Below are 23,574 nucleotides of genomic sequence, written 5' to 3'. Positions count from 1 at the left end.
GGAGGAGCTCTCTTAATATACATGAAAGCAGGAAGAAAAGTATTCTTGCACTTTAATGAAAACATCAGTCACATGTTGTTACATATTTGGCATGCAGCCAGTTATGGCTCTAAAATGAATGAGAGGAATGTTTTAAATCATAATATGAAACAAGGCGCAAATGCATAATGAAAGATTTTACTCTTAATTATTGATCAGTATCGATCAGTTTTGATAAGTGGAGCAACCAGACCTGAGGTGTTGTGGATTATCTCAGCCTTCCATATTTTCCAACTGGGTAACTATACATTGCAGGGACTTACCAGTCTTTAACACTGCACAACACAAACACTTTTAAAATGCAGTGGGGCTTCAGCAAAAAACCTATGTATACATGGCTCACCTAAACAGGCACTGACTACAGTCAGCCATGATGGTTAGTGAACTTGGCCCACTGGCCTGGAGTGCTAATCCAGGGTCAGAGCCTGCCCTTTTCCAGCAGTCCATCTTGTTAGTCTGAGCTGTCATAGCTTACAGTAATCTAATCCAACCTCACAGCCACCTTGCATTTCCAAACACTGAAACACTTACTCCTACAGGGCCACACTAAGGCTCACTCTTACATATACATATATACACCTGTATCCCCCCCCCAACACACGCACGCACACACGCACACACACACACACACACACACACACACACACCCTTCCACCCACCAGATGTGAATGTTAGTGAAAATAAAGGTGGCCAGTTTAGTGTTGTGACATGATATTAATGTTTGCCAAGGAGAAGGCTCACGTGTCTGGGCCTCCTTGACCTCTGCTTCTTACTATCTACCAAATGTGCCTTGTAAGCCATATCCTGTCCGTTTCTCCTGGTGTTTTATGAAGCTACTTAACCCACAGTCTGACCTTCTGCTCCGCCAGGTGTCTGTTCCAAAACAGTCTCATGGTGTATGGCCAGCGTCAGTTGCTTTTAGGTCTTACTTGGTTTACCTAGTTGCTTACATCCCTGCCAGAGAGGCAGACATGTCACAAACACATTACATTACCAAACTAACAGAATGTATACTGTAGAAGAGCCAAGGGTACATCTGCTGTTGTGTAATGTCTTCGTCTCAAGTTCTTTTTGGGACCTGCATTGTTTACTGCCAAAGCTATTTATTCCGATGACTGCCCAAAAGGGCCATGACACAACCAACTGCTCTCATTAACAGCTCTGAGTCATTAGCCTAAATTAACACACATGTATTCATGTGTTATTATTATTTGTCACTTAAGCTTTTAGGTTTGCATGCTAGTGCAGTGAATGGTCTCATTCCATGTGTTTTATTCTACTTAAAACTAGCACATTGACTTAAAGGGACTGCAGAGAGGGAGAGAGACTAAGCTGGTCACAATGGAGCTCTTTCATGGCCTCACTAGCCCCCCTTTTCTCAGTTTCTGTCTCTTTGTTACTCTTGCTTTCTCCTTTCCATTTATCTGATGGTCAAGAGCCTGTTTTGTCCATTTTTTTTTGTCTGTGCTGGTTCCTTTTCATTTGATTGGACAGTTCCCTTTTTGTGATATGCTACTAGGGCTAATGCACAATAGCCTACAATACCTGATTACTGCCTTTGTTTTAAAGTGTTTCTTAAGGATTGCCATATTTGTTTACATTTTATCACATCTATGCCTAAGTGAGACCTCTTTTCTCTTTCATTATAACAGTAATTAACATATTTGGGTGTGTTTAGCAGCTTTGTGAATGGAAAGTGGTTTGTGACTTATTCATGATGCACTTAAGGAACACATGTTGCCTTTCATTTGAAGAACAGATGCTTTTTGTTATTATCTCCGCCAGGTGGCAGCCTGGAGGGTATCATGTGTTTAGTTGTGTGTCTCTCTGTGTGTCTGCAGCTGATCTTGCAAACTACTTGGCCTATTAGACTAATTGTTTTGTGCCCAGTTATGACTGTATGATGAAGAACCTCTCTTGGTTGCGGTGATTCAAAACCTATGAAAATATTTTGTTCTCAATATGTCCGGCACTTGTTGACAGTAATCTATTAACAAGTGGCAGTTAAAATAGATTAAATAGCCTGATGTTTCACAACTGTAAAAAATAACGTATAAAACAGCTGTCTCTCAGTGGGGTGTGGTTGGGTGTGTGTGTGTGTGTGTGTGTGTGTGTGTGAGAGAGAGAGAGAGAGAGAAAGAGAGGGAGAGGCCTTAGTAGTGATTTTGAATGTTGCAATTTTAATTCATACTCTTGTTGAAACACAGGTTCTGTGGAATGCCATATGACCTCTGGCAAAGAACTAGAATGAACATGGCTACTAGGTTCCTGAGGTCGTTTAAAGTGTGTAATAAAGTGAAACAGATACAGAAAGAATGTGAGAGCTAAACCTTAGCTTTTGGAGTTTTACAGTATATTTTCGATAGGCTTCTCTACCGTATCAAACAGTCATTTATTTGTAATTTCAAAAGTGTTTGACAGTCCAGTTTGCTGCTGAGTCTCTCCCAGGTTTTGGTCAGCACATAAGGTAAACTGTAGGTTGCATATCTGCACTCTACTGAGTACACTCTTTCAGTTGTGCTCGTATTTGTGTAATATTTGCTTGTTTGTGTGTGTGTGGGTGTGTGGGTGGGTGGGTGTGTGAGCCTGTCTAGACACAAATACAATCACTAACTCTGTCTGACCTTTGCTGACCTTAAGGTTGTCTGATGTGACACTCAGAAGGAGACACAATAGACATTGTGGAGGAGAGCAGACAGAGACTCACAGGCAAGCACTCTGTCTCATACAGAGCCAGACAGTCAACCAAAATGATGCTCTGACTGAGTGACACAGAGGACAGATGCACCCAAATAGAAGCAATACTCCCTGACAAACACAAATGCGCTAGAATGGAGACAAATGTAGACATAGGCAGAAGTAGAAGCAGGCAGCACTGAAAGGTAAGCATGCAAAGACAAACCTGAACTTAAACAGGTGCACATTTACATACAAACGTGTACATGCACATACATAGAATGTTAGGTAGATGTTGTAAAAGGAATGAAATGGAGAGGGCAGGACAAGGCCAGGCAGCTTATTTTTAGCCTTAATAGTGCAACGAAGAGCAGTCTTCTTGTTGATGCTATGTCTCTGTTCCAGGGAATACAAGGAAGTTAGGGGAGGGGTGGGGAGATGGCCTCCACCAGTACTTCCAGAAAAGGACATTGAACTAGTATAGACAGATCACAAAAGATCCCAGAAAAGATAGAAGCTGAGAGAAAGAGAAGCTGAGACAGAAAAATATAGCGTGGGAGAAAAAGACGAGGGGGAAGAGATAAAAGTAAACTGCGTTATATTAAAATCACATTATTCACACTGAAACATCTACAACACACCACCTCCCCTTGGACAGATTGTATAAACCAAAAGCTTAACATCAATTGAATCGATCAGTGGAAAGCCAGTGTTATGATGACTGCTATTTATAGGGAGTCCTGCTTGTGACACAGCAAAGGCTTGTGTCTTGCTCTTTCACAGGTATTAAGGTTGAAATGTTGTGTTTCTACGAGGAGCACGGCCATACATTATGTGATATTTTGCATTTGTTTGCTTTGTATAAATGGCCTTGTTAAAAGTTAGCTGTTGTATTAATGCAAGCCCATGGCCATGGCTTGTTAAAGTGTGTTTTCTACTCAGAGTGTTCAGTGACATTGAATAATGAATGTCAAGTCACAAAGTCAACAAAGGTCAAAAGACCACAGTCCTGAAATACATTATTATTTGTGCACATGACAACAGCAAATAACAGCTGTTCAGCTGTTACATGTGACATGATTAAAAAGGGCTTAAACCAAAAGAATCCAGTCACGATTTCCCTGACTGTAAAAATCTCATTTTGCTTTGAATATCAGCATAATGTATGGTGTTTTAATTGAAGATAAAATGGAATATTCTATGAACCCATTAATTGTATTTGGTAATTGTCATTTGTATTTAATATTCATAGCATCCATATCTATCTATCGATCTATTAATCTATATATAATCTATATATATATATATATATATATATATATATATATATATGTATATATATATATATATATAGAGAGAGAGAGAGAGAGAGAGAGAGAGAATAGATAGTTCTCCTTTTTCTACTGCTGAACATAATAACTGCTCTGCATTAACTATTTCTATGAGCTCTCAGTGAGGTATGGTGTTTTAATTGAAGATAAAATGGAATATTCTATGAACCCATTAATTGTATTTGGTAATTGTCATTTGTATTTAATATTCATAGCATCCATATCTATTTATCTATCTATCTATCTATCTATCTGTGTGTGTGTGTGTGTGTGTGTGTGTGTGTGTGTGTGTGTTAATATGTCTGTTTTGTTTGAAAACAGCAGAAAATGATGATGAGAGCTGTGTGGACAGGGTAGATAGTTCTCCTTTTTCTACTGTTGAACATAATAACTGCTCTGCATTAACTATTTCCATGAGCTCTCAGGGAGGCTTAAGTCTTCTTATGAATAGACTGTTTACCAGTGTTTAGCGGAAGGATTTGTCAATGGCCGCTTCTGCTCCTGTGCACTGCTGTCAGTGAGTGGGATTTCTGCAGCATCCATACCATCCGCCATACTGTGGCTGTGTGGCAGATGCGGCAGAAATGTGTTTTATAAAGCTTAGCTTGGGTGTTGTCTCAGCACTGCTGTAACTGTGTTTTGCTAGCACCATCTAGTGGTTGTAGATGTAGTACACAGTCATGAGTATGAAGTGTCAGGTTGCCTGGTGATGTGAGAGCTCCCAAGGGAGTTTTGTGCGGTCTGTCACTGACAGCCTACTATTGTAGCCATTGTTGTATTCATCTTGCCCATGACCTTGTTCATCTTATTGAAATGAATCAGGAAGATGCGATATGTATTCTCTTGAGTACTGTCACAAATACACATTTCAGTGTTTGATATTTCAATTTCAGTGGAGGCTTGCTGTTTGAGTGCCTTCATCCCACAGTTCATAGATGTGAATGTGAGTGTGTTTGTGTACATGTTAGCCCTGTGATGGACTGGTGAACTGTGTAAGGTGTTTCCCTGCTGTTTGCCCAGTGCAGATAGGAAAAAAAATGAATGAATGAATGTTTGATGTTTGGATTAACCAGCCACTAATAACTCTGGGGACACAAATGTATGCATGCAAACCATGTAACTCTCCCCTCAGGACCGCAAATTGACTAAGGCAGAACAGCAACGCTTCAAGGAAGAGGCAGAGATGCTCAAGGGGCTCCAGCACCCCAACATTGTCCGCTTCTATGATTCCTGGGAGTCTGTGCTCCGTGGCAAGAAGTGCATTGTACTGGTCACTGAACTCATGACCTCAGGAACACTCAAAACGTAAGCACACCCTCTGCATATCTATTGCTCCCCGTTCTCATGACATACTTTTAGGGCACAGATTGTTTACATTTTACTGTAATGAGGTACTTCACCCCTTTAAAAATAAAGTTGATTACTGAATACAAAGCTGATTACTGAAGATATAGCACAACTACAGGTATAGCACAATGTAATTTAGTTGAATATCTTCTCTGAGTGATGTCATTTGTAGCAAACTGGTCCCATAGATAGACAAAAGTCAGTTCAATTAATCTAAAACAGTTTTCCTCATATGTCATAATGAAAAATAGGAGCAGTACTTAAACTGCATCACCTACTGGAACTTATACTGCAATACAGCTGGAGAAAAAAAAATACAGGAAAACCTGCACCTTTTGCATTAATTATTGTTCACTGATATAATTCCTATTTTAAAAATATAACTTTTCAGTTAATAGTTTGTTCTATCCAATTAGAGGAACTGAAATCAAAATAAAGTGTTACTCTTAATTATCTAGTGAATTGAAATTGGTTGTAGAAATAAATTCATAAATTCATTATGATTATTACAATGTAATATTCTGAGTATTCTGAATGTCATGAGATTGAAGTGAAACGACAGGTCAGATTGTCAATTACCCTTCAAGTGAAGTGGCAGGTGACATTAACATGATGCATTAAAAGTTATATAGAATTTATATAATTGTTGGGACCCTTATATAGTTATTTTTGGTGATCTTACCCATCTGGTTCCTATATTATGTTTGTCATTGTCTGACTAAAATGTGCCTCTGTGTTAGACCACAAAATCATGCTTTTGCTGTCTCCATACAGTTACCTGAAGCGCTTTAAGGTGATGAAACCCAAAGTCCTGAGGAGCTGGTGTAGGCAGATCCTGAAGGGCCTTCACTTCCTCCATACCAGGACCCCTCCAATAGTCCACCGGGACCTCAAGTGTGACAATATCTTCATCACAGGACCTACAGGTTCAGTCAAGATAGGAGACCTGGGACTGGCCACACTTATGAGGACATCCTTTGCCAAGAGTGTCATAGGTGAGCTACATAAATACATAAATACATTTGAGAACAACACAAAGCATTATGAAGTTACAGCAGCAAACTGAGTCAGTGCTTCTAAATGCACATTGCACTGGACTCAGCACTGGTCTGATGTTCAGCCACAAGTTTCACAAGCAGCAGCCAAGGAGCATAGATTAGTATTGATGCAGTAACTCTAAAATCCATGTGGACAGCACTTACTGTAAATACAGTGTACAGAAAGCGAACCAAAGCAATTCACTATGAGTACCATTTTGTTCAATAAAGTGCAGGGAGCAGGAGCAGTGTTTACCAGGAAGGTCAGAGGTCTATATTGATTTTATTGATTTAGAAGGTTAAGTTCTCTATGTTATACCACAGTATATAAACTATAAACTGTAAACATTGATAGTGGTAATGTAGATTTTATTTATTTATTTTACTGGGATGCATTTGTGTGTTTTCAACAGGAACTCCAGAGTTCATGGCTCCAGAGATGTATGAAGAGCACTATGATGAGTCTGTGGATGTCTATGCCTTTGGGATGTGCATGCTGGAAATGGCTACTTCAGAATACCCTTACTCTGAGTGCCAGAATGCTGCTCAAATCTATCGCAAAGTCACAAGTGTGAGTCTCTTTGGCTGCATGGAAATCTGTGTTCTACAGGTGTAACGATTCACTCAGTTCACGATTCCATTTGACTCGCAGTGCAGGGTTCACAATTTGATATTCTCATGATTTTTGAACAAAAATATGATTGAAAAGATTATTATTATTATTATTATTATTATTATTAGTAGTAGTAGTAGTAGTAGTAGTATTTTATTTAAACAAATGGTAGACCCCTGCTGTAGAGAACTTGAACGGAGGTATAAAATTGTAAACAAACTGTGTTGTAACAGTTTTACAACATCATTAAAAAAATCAACTAAGTGATATCTTAAATCACAAACAATGTAAAATCACAGATGGGGCATCCTTAATCTCCAGGTGCTTTCCAGATCAGTGTTTCTTAGAGTCGATCTTGCTGAATACTGTGATCTTCAATTAAAAGCCAAGTCAATCACATCAAAACAGTTAGGCATTAAGCTAGAGGTGCCCACACTTTTTTGGCTTGTGAGCCACTTTACAAATGACCAGCTCAACATGATCTGCCAACCCCCCAAAAATAACCTATTGCTGAAAATACATAAAAAATGTACCTTGCATTTCTACATTTCTGCATGGACCCTCCACAGCACAATATATTTCAATACATGCAGGGTCCCTACCTTGTTCCGATGACTTGAACTGAATGGAGTCAGCTATCAGCTTCAGTGTAACGTGCACTGTAAGTTGTGCACGTTCCTTCCCTCGCTTCTCTGGTCGACCGGTCGATAGCGATCAATGTATTGGGCACCATGCTATTAACTAACCTATTTTAACCTCCGCTTATTGACATATTATGTCAGCTTCTGACACTTGTTACAGCTCTCCCCCGTTCTGCCTGCGGGAGAAAAGCAGCACCTTCCTGTTGCTGCTGCATTGATATAGCCGCTGTGAGGAGTTACCGGTTTGTTGTTTGTTAAACTGTGCACATAAGGAATTCAAGGTAGATGCCTTATTCTCCCTTAATACTGATCAGTGCTTGCATTCATTAGTACATCTTGCAGTTTGCATTGTTTTGCCATTACATAGTTTTGTCAGATGGTTTAATAAACTTAATTTAGCTCTCTACAATGTGCATTATGACATTTGACGATTCATATCACCACATTTTTGCATTGTGAAATAACATGACATGATATATTGTTACACCCCTACTGTGTACTGTTTTTATGTCAGAAATAAGTACAGATTGTGAAGCAGTGGTTCTCAACCTTTTTAGGGTCAAGGACCCTCAGATTGATACATATTAGGCTGTGGTAGTTTTTCCATAACTGTCTATGCTGTACATTGACAGATTAACAGTGAGGAGTGTAAAACATCTGAACTGAATAGTCACTCTTATACATTCTCTCATTGGGCTAACTTCTAGACAATGAAATAATAGCAAAATTAAAATATTCCCCATTTTCCCACATTTTTACCCTGGAACCCCTTCAGGGATCCCTGTGGGTCCCCACAATTCAGGTTGAGAACCAATGGTGTGGAATCTCAGTGCATTTGAGGCAATAGCTTTCAGCCCCAGTTAGTTATCAGTTTATTTAAATGAGTCTCAGCAGCCTGGCTCTGTAAGTGATCCACTGCCTTCATCTCTTCTGTACAACAATGTTATTTTGCTACAAAGCTTGATTGTAAATAGTAAGAATCTTACTTTTACCATATTATGCATCATTGTGCATTATGATAAATTATCTATAAATCTACTGTGTGGTCTGTGTTGTCTTAGTGAGAAAAAGTGAGTAAGATTTACCTACTGCACACTATATCACAGCAGTCCACGCATATTAATAGTTAGACCAATAAACCCTGTGTAGCATCATCAACTCATTTGCATAAGATGAGGATTATGGGACTTAAAACTGCAGCTGTGATGTAATTAAATTTTCATAATACAGCTTTTACATCACATTGCTAATTGCAGTATATAATCGTCAATAAAGAACAGAGTTGATTTGTACATGCGACTTTCTAAGACACAGGGACATAGAATGAAGTGCCTCAGTTGCAGTGGGCTTAGCTGAGTTTGGCTTCAGAGGCCATGGTAAAAATGCCTTAAATAATGATATATTATGTCTGTTGTTGTTCCCTCACCTTAATCTCAATTTTCTGGTTTGTTAAAATGCCAGTCCAAAAGATCTTTTTTCCTTCTTTCTGTGCAGGGTATAAAACCAGCCAGCTTTGATAAAGTCAATGACCCAGAGATTAAAGAGATCATCGAGGGCTGCATTCGTCAGAACAAGAGCCAGAGGTAAGCAATTTTTGCTCTCATAACATGACGCATGACATTGTCTCATGCAAGACTGCTCATAAAACTTCATGGTGCCTCTGTTTTCTGTTTTCTGTTTCTTTTTTTTTTTTTTTTTTTTTTGATAGACTCTCCATCCGAGACCTCCTTACCCATGCATTCTTTGGAGAGGACACAGGGGTGCGCGTGGAGCTGGCAGAGGAGGACACTGGCTTACAGGACTGTCTAGCTCTACGGATTTGGGTGGAGGAGCCCAAGAAGCTGAAGGGCAAGCACAAGGACAATGAGGCCATTGAGTTCAGCTATGACCTGGAGAATGATAGTGCTGAGGAGGTGGCTCTGGAGATGGTGAGACACAGGGCCAGTTGAGTCCTGACTAGCAGAAAGGGGTTCTTGAATACTGCGTTGGGATAAGGTAGATTGAGAAAAGGTTTTCAAGCATAAGACCCTAAAGGATAGTAGAGAGAAAGAAATCCCACAGCTCATTTATCAGGCATTCCGAGCTAGTTTCTCATAACCCACATTCCCTCCTGCCTTTAATTTATCAACCACCTATTTCTGTCTTTCTTTCTCCCCTGCTCTCTCTGTTCCTCTCTCTTTCACTCTCTATCTGCTTCTTATCACAGGTGAAGTCAGGCTTCTTCCATGAGAGTGATGCAAAGGTGGTGGGCAAATCCATCCGGGACCGAGTTAATCAGATCAAGAAGTCGCGTGAGCGTCGTCAACAGCAGCTGCTCCAACAGCAGGGTTTTGAGGAGAGAGGGGACTCCACCCTCACCTCCTACACCTGTTCCCATCCATCCTGCCCCTCCTCTTTGGGGCCAGGGGCAGCAGGGCAGACCGGAGGAGGAGGGCAGGAGCCTGAGGAGCTGCCAGAGGCAGATCAGCATGTCACGCAGCAGCATATTCTCAGCACGACAACCCTCAACCTGCCAGGTAGAGAAAGCTCCTTTATCACATGTTACATAAGCCAGAAGATTAGAGGAGATTAATACTGTCATTGAATAGGACATGATCATTACATCCTAAATCAGGAGTTCATATGTGGCGTTTTGCCTGCTCCTGTGTGTCTTGGGGCAGTTCTATTGGAGTTGAAGTTCAGAACCTCATTCTATCTTTCATTTACATTGATCAGTTTCCTACTGGTTAACACAGCTGTTAGTCAAGTACCATGTAATATACTCCAAGCAGTTGGTACACTCATACTTCAGTAATTTCTCATCCCGACCGACCATAAGAGAACAGGGGATGTTATTCATATTATATCGTCTTCCCAACTCATTTTAGAATGGGGGGGGGGCTTTTTAAGCTGGACTGGTTGGCCAACTCTGTCTTAAATGATGAGGAGGAATGAACCTAAAATCAATCCAGACATTAAATATTGTGACTTCAACAAATTTATAGTGTTGAGTTTTTTTCACGATCCTGATTTAATTTGTCGGTTTGTCTTTCTTTCAGAGCGTGAGAGCATTGGGTCAGCTAGCTGTGAATCTTATGCAAGTGGACAGAGCCAGGCATACTCTCAGCAAGGGGAATCATATACCCACCCCCAAACTATTCTCCAGTCTGCTGTGTCTGTAAGTCTAAATATTTCTATTTTGGCCATAAAATACATCACAGTGATTCACTGACCGTTGGAATTCATTTTATTGTTAAATCATGTTTTTTTCTTTTCTATATTCTTGCGCTGCAGGGTACTACGGCTGTGGGTCACCCCCAAATGCTCCCTATTGGTCAGAGTGGCGGTGGTCTTAATGTGCCTCAGAGTGGTGGTATCTCGAGCACGTCTGTAGGCCAAAGTGGAGGGGCACCTGTTGGTCCAACGTTTATTCAGCCCAGTCCCATGGCAACACAGGTCTCACCAAATGTACCTCAACCATTTTCCCAGGTGAGTAGACCCATTCAGCTGATATTAGTAACTTGTATTAAAATCAGAGGCATACAAGACACTTTATCTAGAGCTAATACATTACTACTACTTGAACTAGAATTGAGGTCACACTGCCTTTCTACATTTTGTTTTTCCCCCTTCAAGTAACTATCTTACCAAACTACAAATCGTCCTCGTAATCCTCTCAGAGTGATTGTGTGATTTAATACTGCATAAAATGAAATGTGTTGATTATTAATGCCCCTTGCCAAAGCTTACTCTTACCTTATTTTTCTGCTACTGTCTTTCCCTCTTCTTTCAACATCCCACATCATTCTGTCATAATCACTGAAGACACAGCCCTACCATTCAGATGGATCACAAATTGCCACTCCCCATGGGTCAATGGCCCCCTCACAATCATACATACCCCCAGTTTCTCCACAAGCACCCATTAATGTCCTCACTGCGCCACTCTCAATTAGTGATCCTGCTGGACTAGTGGGGACCATTGTGCCCCTCGCTCAGCAGAGCCAACCCACTGCCACTCCCATACAGCTCACTGACATCATCCCCCAGACAGCACCCCAGCAAACACAGCATGTCATGATCCCTCAGCAAACTATTGTTCAACAACAACAGATTGGGTTGGAACCGCAGACCAACACCCTGCAGCAGCAGCAGCAAATGGAGGCTCAGGCCGCTCTGCTCCAACAGCAACAAGCTAATGCCATTCCGCAGCCCCAGGCTACATCGGCTACCATACAGCCACCGATTGAACAGAATCAACAGAACCTTTCAACTACGGCTGTCCAGCAACATCCACCTGAGCCTCAGAAGCAGATCTATGTACAGCAGCCCATACTGCATGTCCAGCCACATTCTCAGCAGACAGTTTTACCAACACAAACAGGTATGGAGCAGCAAGCCATGTCATTACCACAGCCAGGGGAAAACCCTCAGACTCTTAAACAGCAACCACAAATGGATCCTCTTGAGCAGACTGTGATCCAACAACAACAACAACAACATCATCAACTACAACTACAGCAACAACAACAACTGCAGCAGCAGCAAGCTCTATTACGACAACAACAGCAGCAGCAGCAACAACAACAACAACAACAACAGTTGGAGCAGCAGCAACAAGCTTTACTGCTTGAGCAACAACAGGCGTATATCCAACAGCAGCTTGACCAGCAGCAGCAAAAAGTGCTGCTTCAACAGCAGCAACAACAGGTCCAATTACAACTGGAGCAACAACAAGCACTCATGCAAAAGCAAATTTTGGATCAGCAGCAACAGCAAACTCTTCTGCAACACCAACAGCAACAGGAGCAGCAGCAGCAACAAGCTCTTCTACAACAGCAACAACAGGAGAAACACACATTTCTACAGCAACAATTGGAGCAACAACAACAACAACAGACTCTTCTACAGAAACATCAGCAACTGGAGCAACAGCAGCAGACCCAGTTGCATCAACAAATTGAACAACAGCAGTCTGGAGTACAAAAACAGCCACAGATGCCACAGCAAATTGAACAACAGCAGCAACAAGTTGTGCTGCAACAGCAGACCCAGTTACAACAGAAGATGGAACAATTGCAGCAGCAAGTCTTACTCCAGCAACAAATGGAACAACAACAACAGCAAGCACTATTACAACAACATTTACAACAGCAAGTTATTTTACAACAGCAGCAACAGCAAGCTCTTCTACAGAAACAGCAACAAGAGCAGCAGCAAGCCCAACTCAAGCAGCAACTGGAACAGCAGCAGCAACAAGCTTTGATGCAGCAACAGTTGGATCATCAACGCCAACAACAAGCACTGTTACAGCAACAACAAGCAGAGAGACTGCACCAACAGGCCCTGATACAGCAGCAACAGATTCAAGAGCAACAGCAGCAACAAGCAGCCATAATTCAACTTCAGCAAACTGAGAAACAAGAGACTGTCCCTATTCTACAAAGCAACAGTGAGCAGCAGGCATTGATTCCACAGCAATCAGCTGATACACAGACGGTGTGTATCCCACAGCTAAACACTGCTCAGTTTCCTCCTCACACCACTCTCAATCAGCAGCAAGTGGTAGAGCAACAGCAGCAAGGACCACCAGTCCAACAACAGCAAGCCTACATCACCCAGCCACAGCATCACATCTCTGTAATGGAATCTCACATCCCAATTGGAGTTCCAGCCAGCTCGGAGGTGATTCAGCTGCAAACTCAAATTTCCTCCCAGGCCCAGGTGCCAGTGGCCATTCCTACCACGCAGATCCCTATCCAGACACCTGCTGTGATCCAGGCCCAAGTCTTTACCCAGCATGGTCAAAGTGAAGCTTATCCCCAAAGCCAAGGCCAGATCCCAGTTCAACTCACAGGCCCACCTGCAGCCCCAGTAGCTCAGACTGTGATTGAGGCCCAAGTACCTCCTCAAGTGGCCACCATCCTGGGACAGACACAACCCATCCAAACCCAACAAGTTCCTTTACAGACCACTCATCCGATCCCTGTTGCTCCCACACAGAGCCAAGTGGCTTCTCAGCCATTAATCCAGAGCCAGCCCCTGTGCCCAATTAATCAGGCTCAGCCACCACAGGGGCAGAACCCAAATGTTGACACTCAGATGGTGGGCCAGCAGAGTCAAGCCCATGTCCAACCTCCAGCTGTGATTGCTTCAATTCCCTGTCAGATTCAACATGAAGCGCCAGTTCAACAGAGTGCTCAAATACAAGGCTTGTTACAGTCCCAGCTCCAGCCACAGAACCAAGTCCAGCCTCATAGCCAAGTGTGTGCCCAGGCTGCTTCTGGCCTTTTGGCTCCCCAGTATGTCCCAACACCTCAACCCACCCACCAAATCATGCCGTCAGTACAACCTGATGTCACCCACATTACCCAGCAGCAGCAACAGCCTCCAATACTGCAGTATCAGCAGATGATTCTGTCTCCTGGCTCCGTTGGGACTGTTGGACCTATCACAGCTGCTCCTAGCTCAGTAGCTGACCCAGGAACCTTCACCCCTGCCTCTCATCCTATGCAGCAGACCAGACAAGCCTATGTTCAGGGCCAAACAACGCTACAGACAGTTGTCCAGGCCCAGCAGCAGCCCACAGGAAGCACAGCGGCACCTTCGGTCATTCAGTCAAGCTCCCAGCCTCCTGTGCCTCAGCCTGTTGAGCAATACCAGCAACAGCTGCAGCAGCTTTCACAAGTGCAACAAGTAATAGCACCACCTCCACAGCAACAGCCACCTCTACAGACCCCGCTACCAGCACAGACCGCCCCAGCTACCATTCAGAAACCACATCTTATCCAGCAGACTTTGATACCCCTTGATGACAGTCAGCTACCCCCTCAATGTCAGATTGCTCCACATCTGGTGCCCCAACCTTCTGCACAGATAGTCCCCAGTAATGTGGTCCAGTCTCAGACGCAGCCCAAAGTCCTGCCCCTCTATAGTCAGGTAGTGGCAGGCCCACCTCCATCCCCTCAGCACCACACCAAGCAGATGCTGCCAGCTCACACACACACACAGACCAATGTCCAGGCCCAAACACACACCCAGACACAGACACATGCTCAGACACAGGCTCACTCTCACACTCAGACACACACTGAGACACCTGTAACTGAACAGCCTGTGCTGCCCCATGCTGTCTTTCCTGCCCAACAAATGCCCCCTAGCCCCTCTCATACCTCCTGCCCCCCAGCATCACTAGCATCTCTTTCATCCCTACAATCCTTCCATCCTGCTGCTGGCCCTGCTCCAGAGCTGCCCACATCCCCACCAGAGGCTCAGATAACCTTACCAGGGCAGGCTGACTCTGTACCCACCTCCCCTCCTCCTGTCACCACTCTACAGTCGCTTGAATCTAATGCCCCCTTGCTGCCCCAAACCTCGCTGCAAGACTGTGAGCCTCCCCTGCTGGGTATTGCTCAGGTACAGGAAGCACACACCATTGGGATAGAAGTCTTTTGAGAAGACATGTTAGCTATAATGATAATTTATTTCATTTCGCTGGAATGCCAGTGGATAAAAGTGAATAATGGCAAAGTATTTATTTAAAAAAAAAAGTTTTGTGTTGAATCACTGTACAGTATGTTTTCAAAAGTGTATATTGTTACTAATTGTAAGATTCTGTGTTGCTCTGTTGTTACTTAAATTGTATCATATAGCTAATGGTTTGATTTATGTGTTGTTTCCTTATACCTGTTTGTGTTCTGTCTGTGTTCATGTGACTTTACAGGACAGTTCAAATCTGTTCAGCGCAGAACGTCATTCTTCGTCAGGGTATGCCTTATATTACCACTCTCTGGTCTTAGCTCTGATTCAGAGTTGACACAATTGTTTATAAACCTATGTCCATAAGGCAAGACAAAAGCTATATGAGACAAGATACTTGTATTCTGACTCATGCCATGCAGGCACATAGGTTCCCAGGTTTCTGATATAATCAGTTACTGTGGATTTGTGCACTGAGTGTGACAGTCACCTTTCCTTTTAACAGAGCCATTTTCCTTTAATTTTGAGAAATTGAAAATTATATTTCCAATTATATGATAGCCTTTTTATGGATAGTATTGTCTGGACTTACATCATTGCATTGCTCTCTTGTTAGGCTTATAATAGACATATCTTTGTTTTTTATTCAATTTGATTTTAGTAGCAAGTGCTATCATTTAGGAACAGCTTGAGGCCTAAGAGGCTTCCCGTTCTGAACATAGTATTAGTTTTGCTGAATAAAATGAAGCTGTTGTCTTTGAAGTTAATATTGAATGCAAGCCTAATCAAAAATACACAGTGGCTGCTGTACCTACGCCGCCTTTACTCCAGAGGAGACATAACGATGATATGATAGAAAACAACAAATGTTCCAAGTCAGAGCCCTGGAGATTTTGGGGAGCACCTTTTTGAGGAAACTGCTTGAAAGATGAGATGAGGAGCTTTATTGCATAAGATTGAAGTCAGAATGCCAACTAGCATATTTTTGAAGATAGTATCTTGCTACCTGTGCTTATCTTAACTCTGAATATGAGCCCCCATGATGGTAAACAGTCTCTCATATTATACAGTGAGCAGTGTTTACCAAATAGCCATATGTACTAAATTTTTTGTATACAGGCAGGATTTCTGTGGGTCCTTAAAAATACTTAAATGCAATAATCTCAATTCAAGGCATAGAAAAGTCTTTAAATATCTTAAATACGTATTTCTTAGGTCTTAAAAACAGACTGGATGATGAAGTTACTTTTATCCTTTCAGATTTTTTTTTTTTTTTTTTGATGTAACTGATTTGTTACCCACTAGTATGACTTGCAGTTTGCATTGTGTTGCCGTTTGTTTTGTCAGTGTTGTTGTATTTATTTTCTTGTTTTTTTTTTTTGGCTGTCTCTGGCAAGACTGTGATGTGGATGGACCAATGGCATGAGCACACAGAGTGTAGGCAGTGCTCGTGGGAGTAGTAGTACCATGTAGTATCACATTGAAATGCTTTAATTATTACAGTTGCCTCTGTAAACTACAGTGATGTTTTGTTGTTGTTGTTTTTGTTGTTTTTAAAGAAAATGCCACCTGCCAGTGTGGCTAATAATAGTGATGGTGTTGCACACCACTGCTGAATTCTGCTTGCATTTGGGGTGTGGGCGGGTGTTAATGTCAAGCCTTGCTTCCCAACATTAATTCTAAGCAGCTTATAATACATAATTAAAACTACTAATGTCATCAAAGTAGTTATTTAAGTAAAAATACAATCATTTATTTTCTTATCAATTGAATAGTGGGATTTTATGCAAATAACTACATAGATGACAATAACGAAGTGAAGAGACAACACTTAGAATTTTGAGTGGTTTACACTGATTTTGGGATGGTGCAAATCAGAAAAACAAAAAGCTGCTGAGAAAAGCCATGAGTTATCTATCCACACCTATGTCGCAATATTGTTTCATGCCAGTTTTCTTTATTCTGCATACTTTGGCCCACATGGCTGTGAAATAGGTCTTAAATTGCATTCTAAGTGGACGTAAAAAGGTCTTAAAGTCTAAAATTAACTTGGTGGACCCTGCAGGAACCCTGTTAGGTCATGGTGTTTTTTTGAGCAACTATGAATCGGTGAACAGCACAAGATCTTTCTGTTACTACATGATCTCTACACTACCACCCTAGTGGCCAGTTTACCATTGTTACGTCTTTTACTTGTCCCCTAGGTCTGCTCCAGCCAATGGAGAAGATGCTCTGCAGCTCTTGGCCAATGGGAAACTCGAGAAACTGAAGTCTCAGAGGAGACCATCCTGTCAGAGGCCTGAGAAAGCTTCACACCAGTTTCAACTGAGCATGCTCCAGGTGTGATAAACACAGTGAATCATGTTACTAAATGCATGTTTGTACATGTAACAATAGTTATACTTTGAACAGGCTAAATTTCTAATGTTCTTTCTTGTACTTCACAGGTTTCCAGCAGTGGGGACAATATGGTAGAATGCCAGCTGGAGACCCATAGCAACAAGATGGTGACATTCAAGTTTGACATTGAGGGGGATGCACCTGAGGACATTGCAGATTACATGGTAGAATACTCATATGCAGAGTAACATTCTGCATTATTTATTCAAAAACAACTACTCTATCACTATATCACTACTACATTTTAGTAAATGCTCTTTGGTCACATTTTGTTCATAGGTGGAGGAGGACTTTGTCCTTGAGTTGGAAAAAGAGAAATTTGTTGAGGAGTTGAGAGCCATTGTAAAGAAAGCCCAAGAAATTCTTCAAACACATTCACAGGTCTGCTGCTTTGTAGATGTAACACCTATCCCCTTCTCTTTCATCTTATTTTATTGTATTTGATATAGGTGTACTTGTATATGAACATGAATATTTTTTTCTCTGCTAGACTGGATCTATTGACCAGTTACATGTGAGCACTCCAACTGGCTCTGCAAGTGAGTTTACGTAGCTCTATCTCTGTGTAATGCTCAGAAGAAACAAAATGTGTCACTAGAGTGTGAAATTACTCAGTCTTTCCTTGCCATATCTGCCAATTATCCTTGTGCTTATCTAGTGGACTCAGTGCCCCAGTCCTCTCCAGTTGGTCGTTGGCGTTTCTTCATTAACCAGACCATCCGCCACAGAGATTCTCAGTCCAACCAGGGAGCTGCCACACCACCACCCATTGGCGAAACAAGGGTACCTCAGTCCCCTAAAACAGACAAAGGTAAGATCTTCCCAAATGATCTTTAATGCCATGTCTAATTAACATGTCTTTGAGTGGACAGCATAACAGAAACTAACATTGTGTCCCTTTCTTTGGCGGCTGTAGAAGGTGAGGGATTCCAGAGATCAGAGTCCTTGACTGGAATGGCCTCTCCTTCCTGCCCTACCTTATCTGCCACCTCTCCTCCTGTCTCCACTGTCTCAGCCCCGGCCTCTATGTCCCCCCCGGTCACTGCTGCCCCTGCTCCTGACACCACTGCCTCTGACAGTGTCTCTGCACCAGCTTCCACTCTTATAGCCTCTGTCCCTGCTGCTGTCTCTGCTGGACTTGAACTGCCAGCCCTCATCTCAGCTTCTGTTGACCAAATCCCAAGTGTCCCTTCATCCATGACCACTCTAGCAACTGCTGCAGTAAACCTTCCCACCCTGGCCACTGCCCTTACTGCTGTGTCTCCCATCACTACTGTCGGTCTGTCTGATGTCCTCACATCTCCCGGGACTAGTGGTAGCTCTAATGTAGGTCAAAGCATAGGGGATGCAGGTCTAACTGCTCTTGGACAGTGTGTGGCAGCAGGGGAACACTCTTCCACCTCTGTTCATTCCCCTCCTCCTGCTGCTACAGTGACCTCTCCCTTGGTCAGCCATGTTGGCCTGGAGCAGCAACAGACACTGGCGCAGATGGCCAGACAAGCTCCATCACAACCACAGGCACAGTTACACCCAACATTACAGCAGCAGGTTCCACCAACTCAACATCAACTACAGACAGCGAAGCTGGAACAAGTACCACTGGCACAACAAATTCAGCAGGTGCCACCACCCCAAGAACCACAACCGCAGCAGCAAGTGTTCCAAGAACAAATTCAGCTGCAGCAGGAGCAAGCACTGCAGCAATCCCTCCAGCAGTTACAACAACAGCAACTAATTCAGCAACAAATACCACTTCAACAACAGCCAACTGAGGTGCAGATGTTGCCTCACTCAGGTCAAACAGAGTTGCTACAGCAATCTGTGCCTCTCCAACAGTCTCTGCCACCAGCAGAAGTGCTGTCAGTGCCCCTGCAGCAGACCCAACAAATGCCTGTCCAACAGCAAGCACCACAATATAATCCTCAGTTATTGCAACAGCCTCAACTACAACAGTTACAGCAACAAGCTGTGGTACCACAAGCGGCTGGAGTGCCTCAGCAGCAGGCCCATATTGACCAGCAACAGCAGAAACAGTTAGGGCTGCAACAGACAATACACTTACAGCAACAGCAAATACTACAACAGCAGCAACAGTTGTTTATGAGTGCTGCGGCTTTAAAGCCAGATAAAACTCAAATGCTCCCCCTGTCAATCAGTCAACAATTTGTTCCACAGCAGGCATCACTAAACCTTAGCCTTGCCCCACAGCAACAGATTCAACAACAACAAACTCAAATCTCATTAGAGCAGACCCAACAACGTATACAGTCACAGCAATTGCTTCAACAAATTCAGCATCAACAGGAGGTGGTTAAAACCATGGAGACACCTCAGAAACAGCAACAAATTCCACTGCAGAAACAGTCCTCGTTCCAGCAGTCAGAGTCAGAACTGTCTACAGGAGAGGCCAGTGTCACAGAGGACACCGGCAGCCACTCTGCCCCACTGCACCCTTCCTCTGACTCCTCCCTGCCCCCTCTCCCCCTGGGTGCCCCTGAAACCTCCTTACCCCCTCTCACCCTTACAATGACACCATCCCCTGCTCAGCCTTCCTCAGTAGCCGAGTCAGACAGTGAGGGGCCCCCCAAAATTGAATTTGTAGACAATCGTATGAAGACGCTGGATGAGAAGCTGAGGAACCTGTTGTATCAGGAGTACAGCAGTGGAGCAGTGCTGGCTGGGGGTGCTGCTGCAACCTCCACTGCAGCCCCTGCCACAGCATCAGCAGCCTCCACGTCGGCAGGAGGGGACGAGTCATCTGAGCCACACTCGCTCCACCCCTTGTCTTTCCCACCACCTGCCTCCTCCTCAGACACCTCCCCACACTCCTCATCCTCCACTACTTCCTCTACCACCTCCCGTTCCTCCTCCACCTCCCCTGACCTTGAGGGGGATAGAGGAGGAGAAGAGGCTTTCTCAGAGGTGCCTGCCTCTGCTGAATTGGGCCCAGTGGAGCAGCAGCCTGCTCCGTCTCTCCCTTCTACCTCCACCTCCTCCATCCCCCCGAACTCCCTCTTGCCTCCCAATCAGGATGACTCTGTTGTGCCCCACCACCCACCAGTGCCAGGAGAACCAACTATTCTTGTGAGTGAATGCTACTGATTTAATTGCTAATAAATTTTATTAAAATATTGCATTTCACTCTATTGGATGTATTTACTATTTACAAACGCTGTGAATTTCCATCGCTGGATAAATGTTTCTCCTGTGATATTTGTCATGTTTCTGCGTCGCTCTTCTTTTCTGAGTGCCTCAACTCTATGTAGCCACTGGCAACAGTCACTGTGGCTTATTCCCTCTCCCTTCACCCCTATTTCTAGGCTGTTCCCCCACACTCTGACACCAGTACCGCAGGTGATGCATCGTGGCCCCCCAATCAGCTCCCGATCCCCCTCCGGCACGGACAGCAGCAGCACAATGCAGGAGGTGGATATTTTGGCCTAAACCTGACATGTCCTAGTATCAGAAATCCTGTTAGCAAGAAATCCTGGACTCGCAAATTCAAAAACTGGGCGTGCAAACTGCGCCACTCCGCCAGCTTGTTCAAGAAGCCCAGAGTCCAGCAAGGTAGCGTCTTCTTAGCGAGCGAGCGCGAGAGAGAATGGGGTGTTGGGGCATGGTCTTGAACCTAATGTCTAATCCTAGTGTTAACATAGAAACATAACTTTCTGAACTGACAGGAATTAATAGCTGTTAATGTTAAAAGATATTAATGTTTATGGCTAAATGATTTTGTTTTTGTATATTGTAATGTGACTGTAGTCCCTGTGTAATGTCAATGTCGATATCACTACATGCATTATTGTTTTTTAAATTTTTTGATTTTGCTGGTTGCTTTTTACTACATTTAATTTTCTTGGCAATCTTTCTTTTTGCATGGGTTACTCACCCAGGGTCACGAAAAGTGGAGAATAGAGAAGGGTGGGAGAGTGTAGAAAGAGGTTGGCATCAGAAGTGATGCCCATCCCAGTGCAGATGAGCTCTGGAGTAAAGTCCAGCTGTGCCCAGGACATGTCCCTTCATAAGACCCTTCCCCAGGCCACAGGCACTGCCATCAGCAACCATCTCACCCTACCTTCACCTGCTGGCACAGAGTAGACAGCACCATGCACCTCAGCATGACGGCTCATTATTACAGACTCACGTCAGTACACTGATGAGATAGATGCTCAGTCGTTGTGTGATCAGTTGTCACTCAGAGCACAACTATGCTTTGTATGACACTGCATCAGTGTATACAGCACTGCTCCATGAGACCTTCATAATATACTGAAAATGCAACACTATTTTTGAAAGCTGTTTGTTCCATTTACACAATCTGTATGTGACATCCAGATCATGATGAAGGTCATAATTTCTACTATATATTCTGCACATTTTCCAGGTCTTACAAGTTACTCTTTTGGACCTGGCTAGGGTGTTTGTAAGGGTTTTGTAAAGCTTTATCATTTTGTTTTACTGAGCTAACCTTCTTGCATGTGTTTATGTTTATGTTTATGTTTATGTGTGTATCAGTAGTTGAGATCCCTGTAAGGACATTTCTACTAGAGCATATGCATGGACATATGTGTGTTATGTTCAACATGTGTGTCTACATAGTATTGGATCATTATCTGTAAGTAGCACCCATACCAGGCTGCACATTTCCAAGTTGACCTTAAATGGTGCAGCAAAGCCCATATACATACTATACTTATGTAGTGCTCTTAAATTTCAACACACATTGAACAGTGTGGATCTGAGTACAGATTTCAAATGTGATGTTAGGCTCTGTTATCTGGTATATGAGTAGGATAATGGTGAGTCAGTGAGATGTGAGTGGATGTGTGGGTGGGTGGGGGTACATTTTTATAAACATTGTCATTCCATAATATGCTTTTTCTATTTAATTGCTATAATTTTGTGTTTAATTAAACAAGTATTTACCACCCCTCCCCACACCCCTATAACACATTTGTTTTAAGCATGTGCTTTGCTGTCGTAATGACTAAAAATTCATTATTGAATTTATTACTTCTAATGTAGAAAAATATTACTGCAATAATTTTCATTATAATTTTTATGTACTCTCATAGCCCTGCATGAAAGATATATAAGTCACAAGGTTGTTGAGAATATTGGTGGGTTATTTTTAACACTGTGTTTTTGTGTCTATGTGTCTGTGTGTGTCTGTGTGCTTTCATTTGTTTTCCATATGTCCCTCTGGAATTTACATTTTTCTGTGTCTGTGCCTCTGTCTGTGTGTATCTTGCCATTTATGTGTGCCTTATACCTGTGTCTCTGTGTTCTTGTCTTTGGGTCCATGTCTCTCCCGTATTTGTTTTTCATCCCCCATCTCTTTATCAGATGGTCACTCCAGCAATCAGGCTGTGAGAGAGGAGAAGGAGGCTGCCCCCTTAAATCCACCTCAGTCACGCAAAGGACGATTTCAGGTAGGGACAGTACTTAGAATTTTGTCCTTTCACTCACTATTTTAAACCTTTGAAACAGTTGACTAATGGCTCCCACCTCCTCTGCCATCAGGTTACTCCAGTGCCTCAGCTTCCTGACTCCTCTCCTCCCAAAGGGGCACCCTCAGGTGAGGGAAGTGGTCACAGGAAAGTGGGGCGCTTTTCTGTGACCCAGGCTGAAACTAGGAAAGAGGATAGGCTGACTGACAGTTCCCCAGTGTCTCCTGATTTGGAGAGGGAGAGGAGGAGAACTCGAGGGAAGGAAGGAGAGAAAGATGAGGGCAAGAGGACCCCAGCATTGTCCCATCCATCCCGAGGCCATGGGCACAGTCACTCACCCCTGGGCAGCAGTGATGATGATGAAAGCGAGCTCGAAGATGAAGACCTTAGGAGAGAACTTCACAAACTCCGAGAGAAGTGAGATGAGGGGAAAAATTAAACAGTATCCTCCAAATTGTTTGCCCCAGACTGTTTCAGATTTCCTTTTAACTCTTAACTTTTATTCTGTTACCTGTCTACATATTAAATGTCCCCTTTGTATTCTGAAATTGTTATTTCTTATCATTAATTTTATGCTTTGCC

General features: G+C 43.0%; 1 protein-coding gene across 4 annotated transcripts in view; it reads left to right on the top strand.

Annotated features, from left to right (window-relative positions):
- wnk3 (WNK lysine deficient protein kinase 3) overlaps positions 1–23,574 on the top strand; it is a 42,535-nt gene that overhangs the window by 14,283 nt on the left and 4,678 nt on the right. For 2 of the 4 annotated variants that reach the window (XM_030055981.1, XM_030055980.1), the window contains exons 3-21: positions 5,179–5,351; positions 6,168–6,388; positions 6,844–7,001; positions 9,179–9,267; positions 9,393–9,612; positions 9,891–10,200; positions 10,723–10,841; positions 10,958–11,152; positions 11,489–15,079; positions 15,387–15,430; positions 17,347–17,482; positions 17,590–17,706; positions 17,822–17,923; positions 18,033–18,081; positions 18,201–18,353; positions 18,459–20,626; positions 20,863–21,109; positions 22,889–22,974; positions 23,066–23,409. In XM_030055981.1, coding sequence (XP_029911841.1) covers positions 5,179–5,351; positions 6,168–6,388; positions 6,844–7,001; positions 9,179–9,267; positions 9,393–9,612; positions 9,891–10,200; positions 10,723–10,841; positions 10,958–11,152; positions 11,489–15,079; positions 15,387–15,430; positions 17,347–17,482; positions 17,590–17,706; positions 17,822–17,923; positions 18,033–18,081; positions 18,201–18,353; positions 18,459–20,626; positions 20,863–21,109; positions 22,889–22,974; positions 23,066–23,409 — 8,522 coding nt within the window. The remainder of the gene's footprint in view (positions 1–5,178; positions 5,352–6,167; positions 6,389–6,843; positions 7,002–9,178; positions 9,268–9,392; positions 9,613–9,890; positions 10,201–10,722; positions 10,842–10,957; positions 11,153–11,488; positions 15,080–15,386; positions 15,431–17,346; positions 17,483–17,589; positions 17,707–17,821; positions 17,924–18,032; positions 18,082–18,200; positions 18,354–18,458; positions 20,627–20,862; positions 21,110–22,888; positions 22,975–23,065; positions 23,410–23,574) is intronic. The other 2 variants (XM_030055982.1, XM_030055983.1) reach the window with 2 other exon arrangements.

This window comes from Myripristis murdjan, chromosome 7 (genome assembly GCF_902150065.1).
Source record: "Myripristis murdjan chromosome 7, fMyrMur1.1, whole genome shotgun sequence".
Lineage (NCBI taxonomy): Eukaryota > Metazoa > Chordata > Actinopteri > Holocentriformes > Holocentridae > Myripristis > Myripristis murdjan.
Note: the sequence above shows the minus strand (reverse complement) of the source record. Positions and strands in the feature narration are given on the sequence as shown.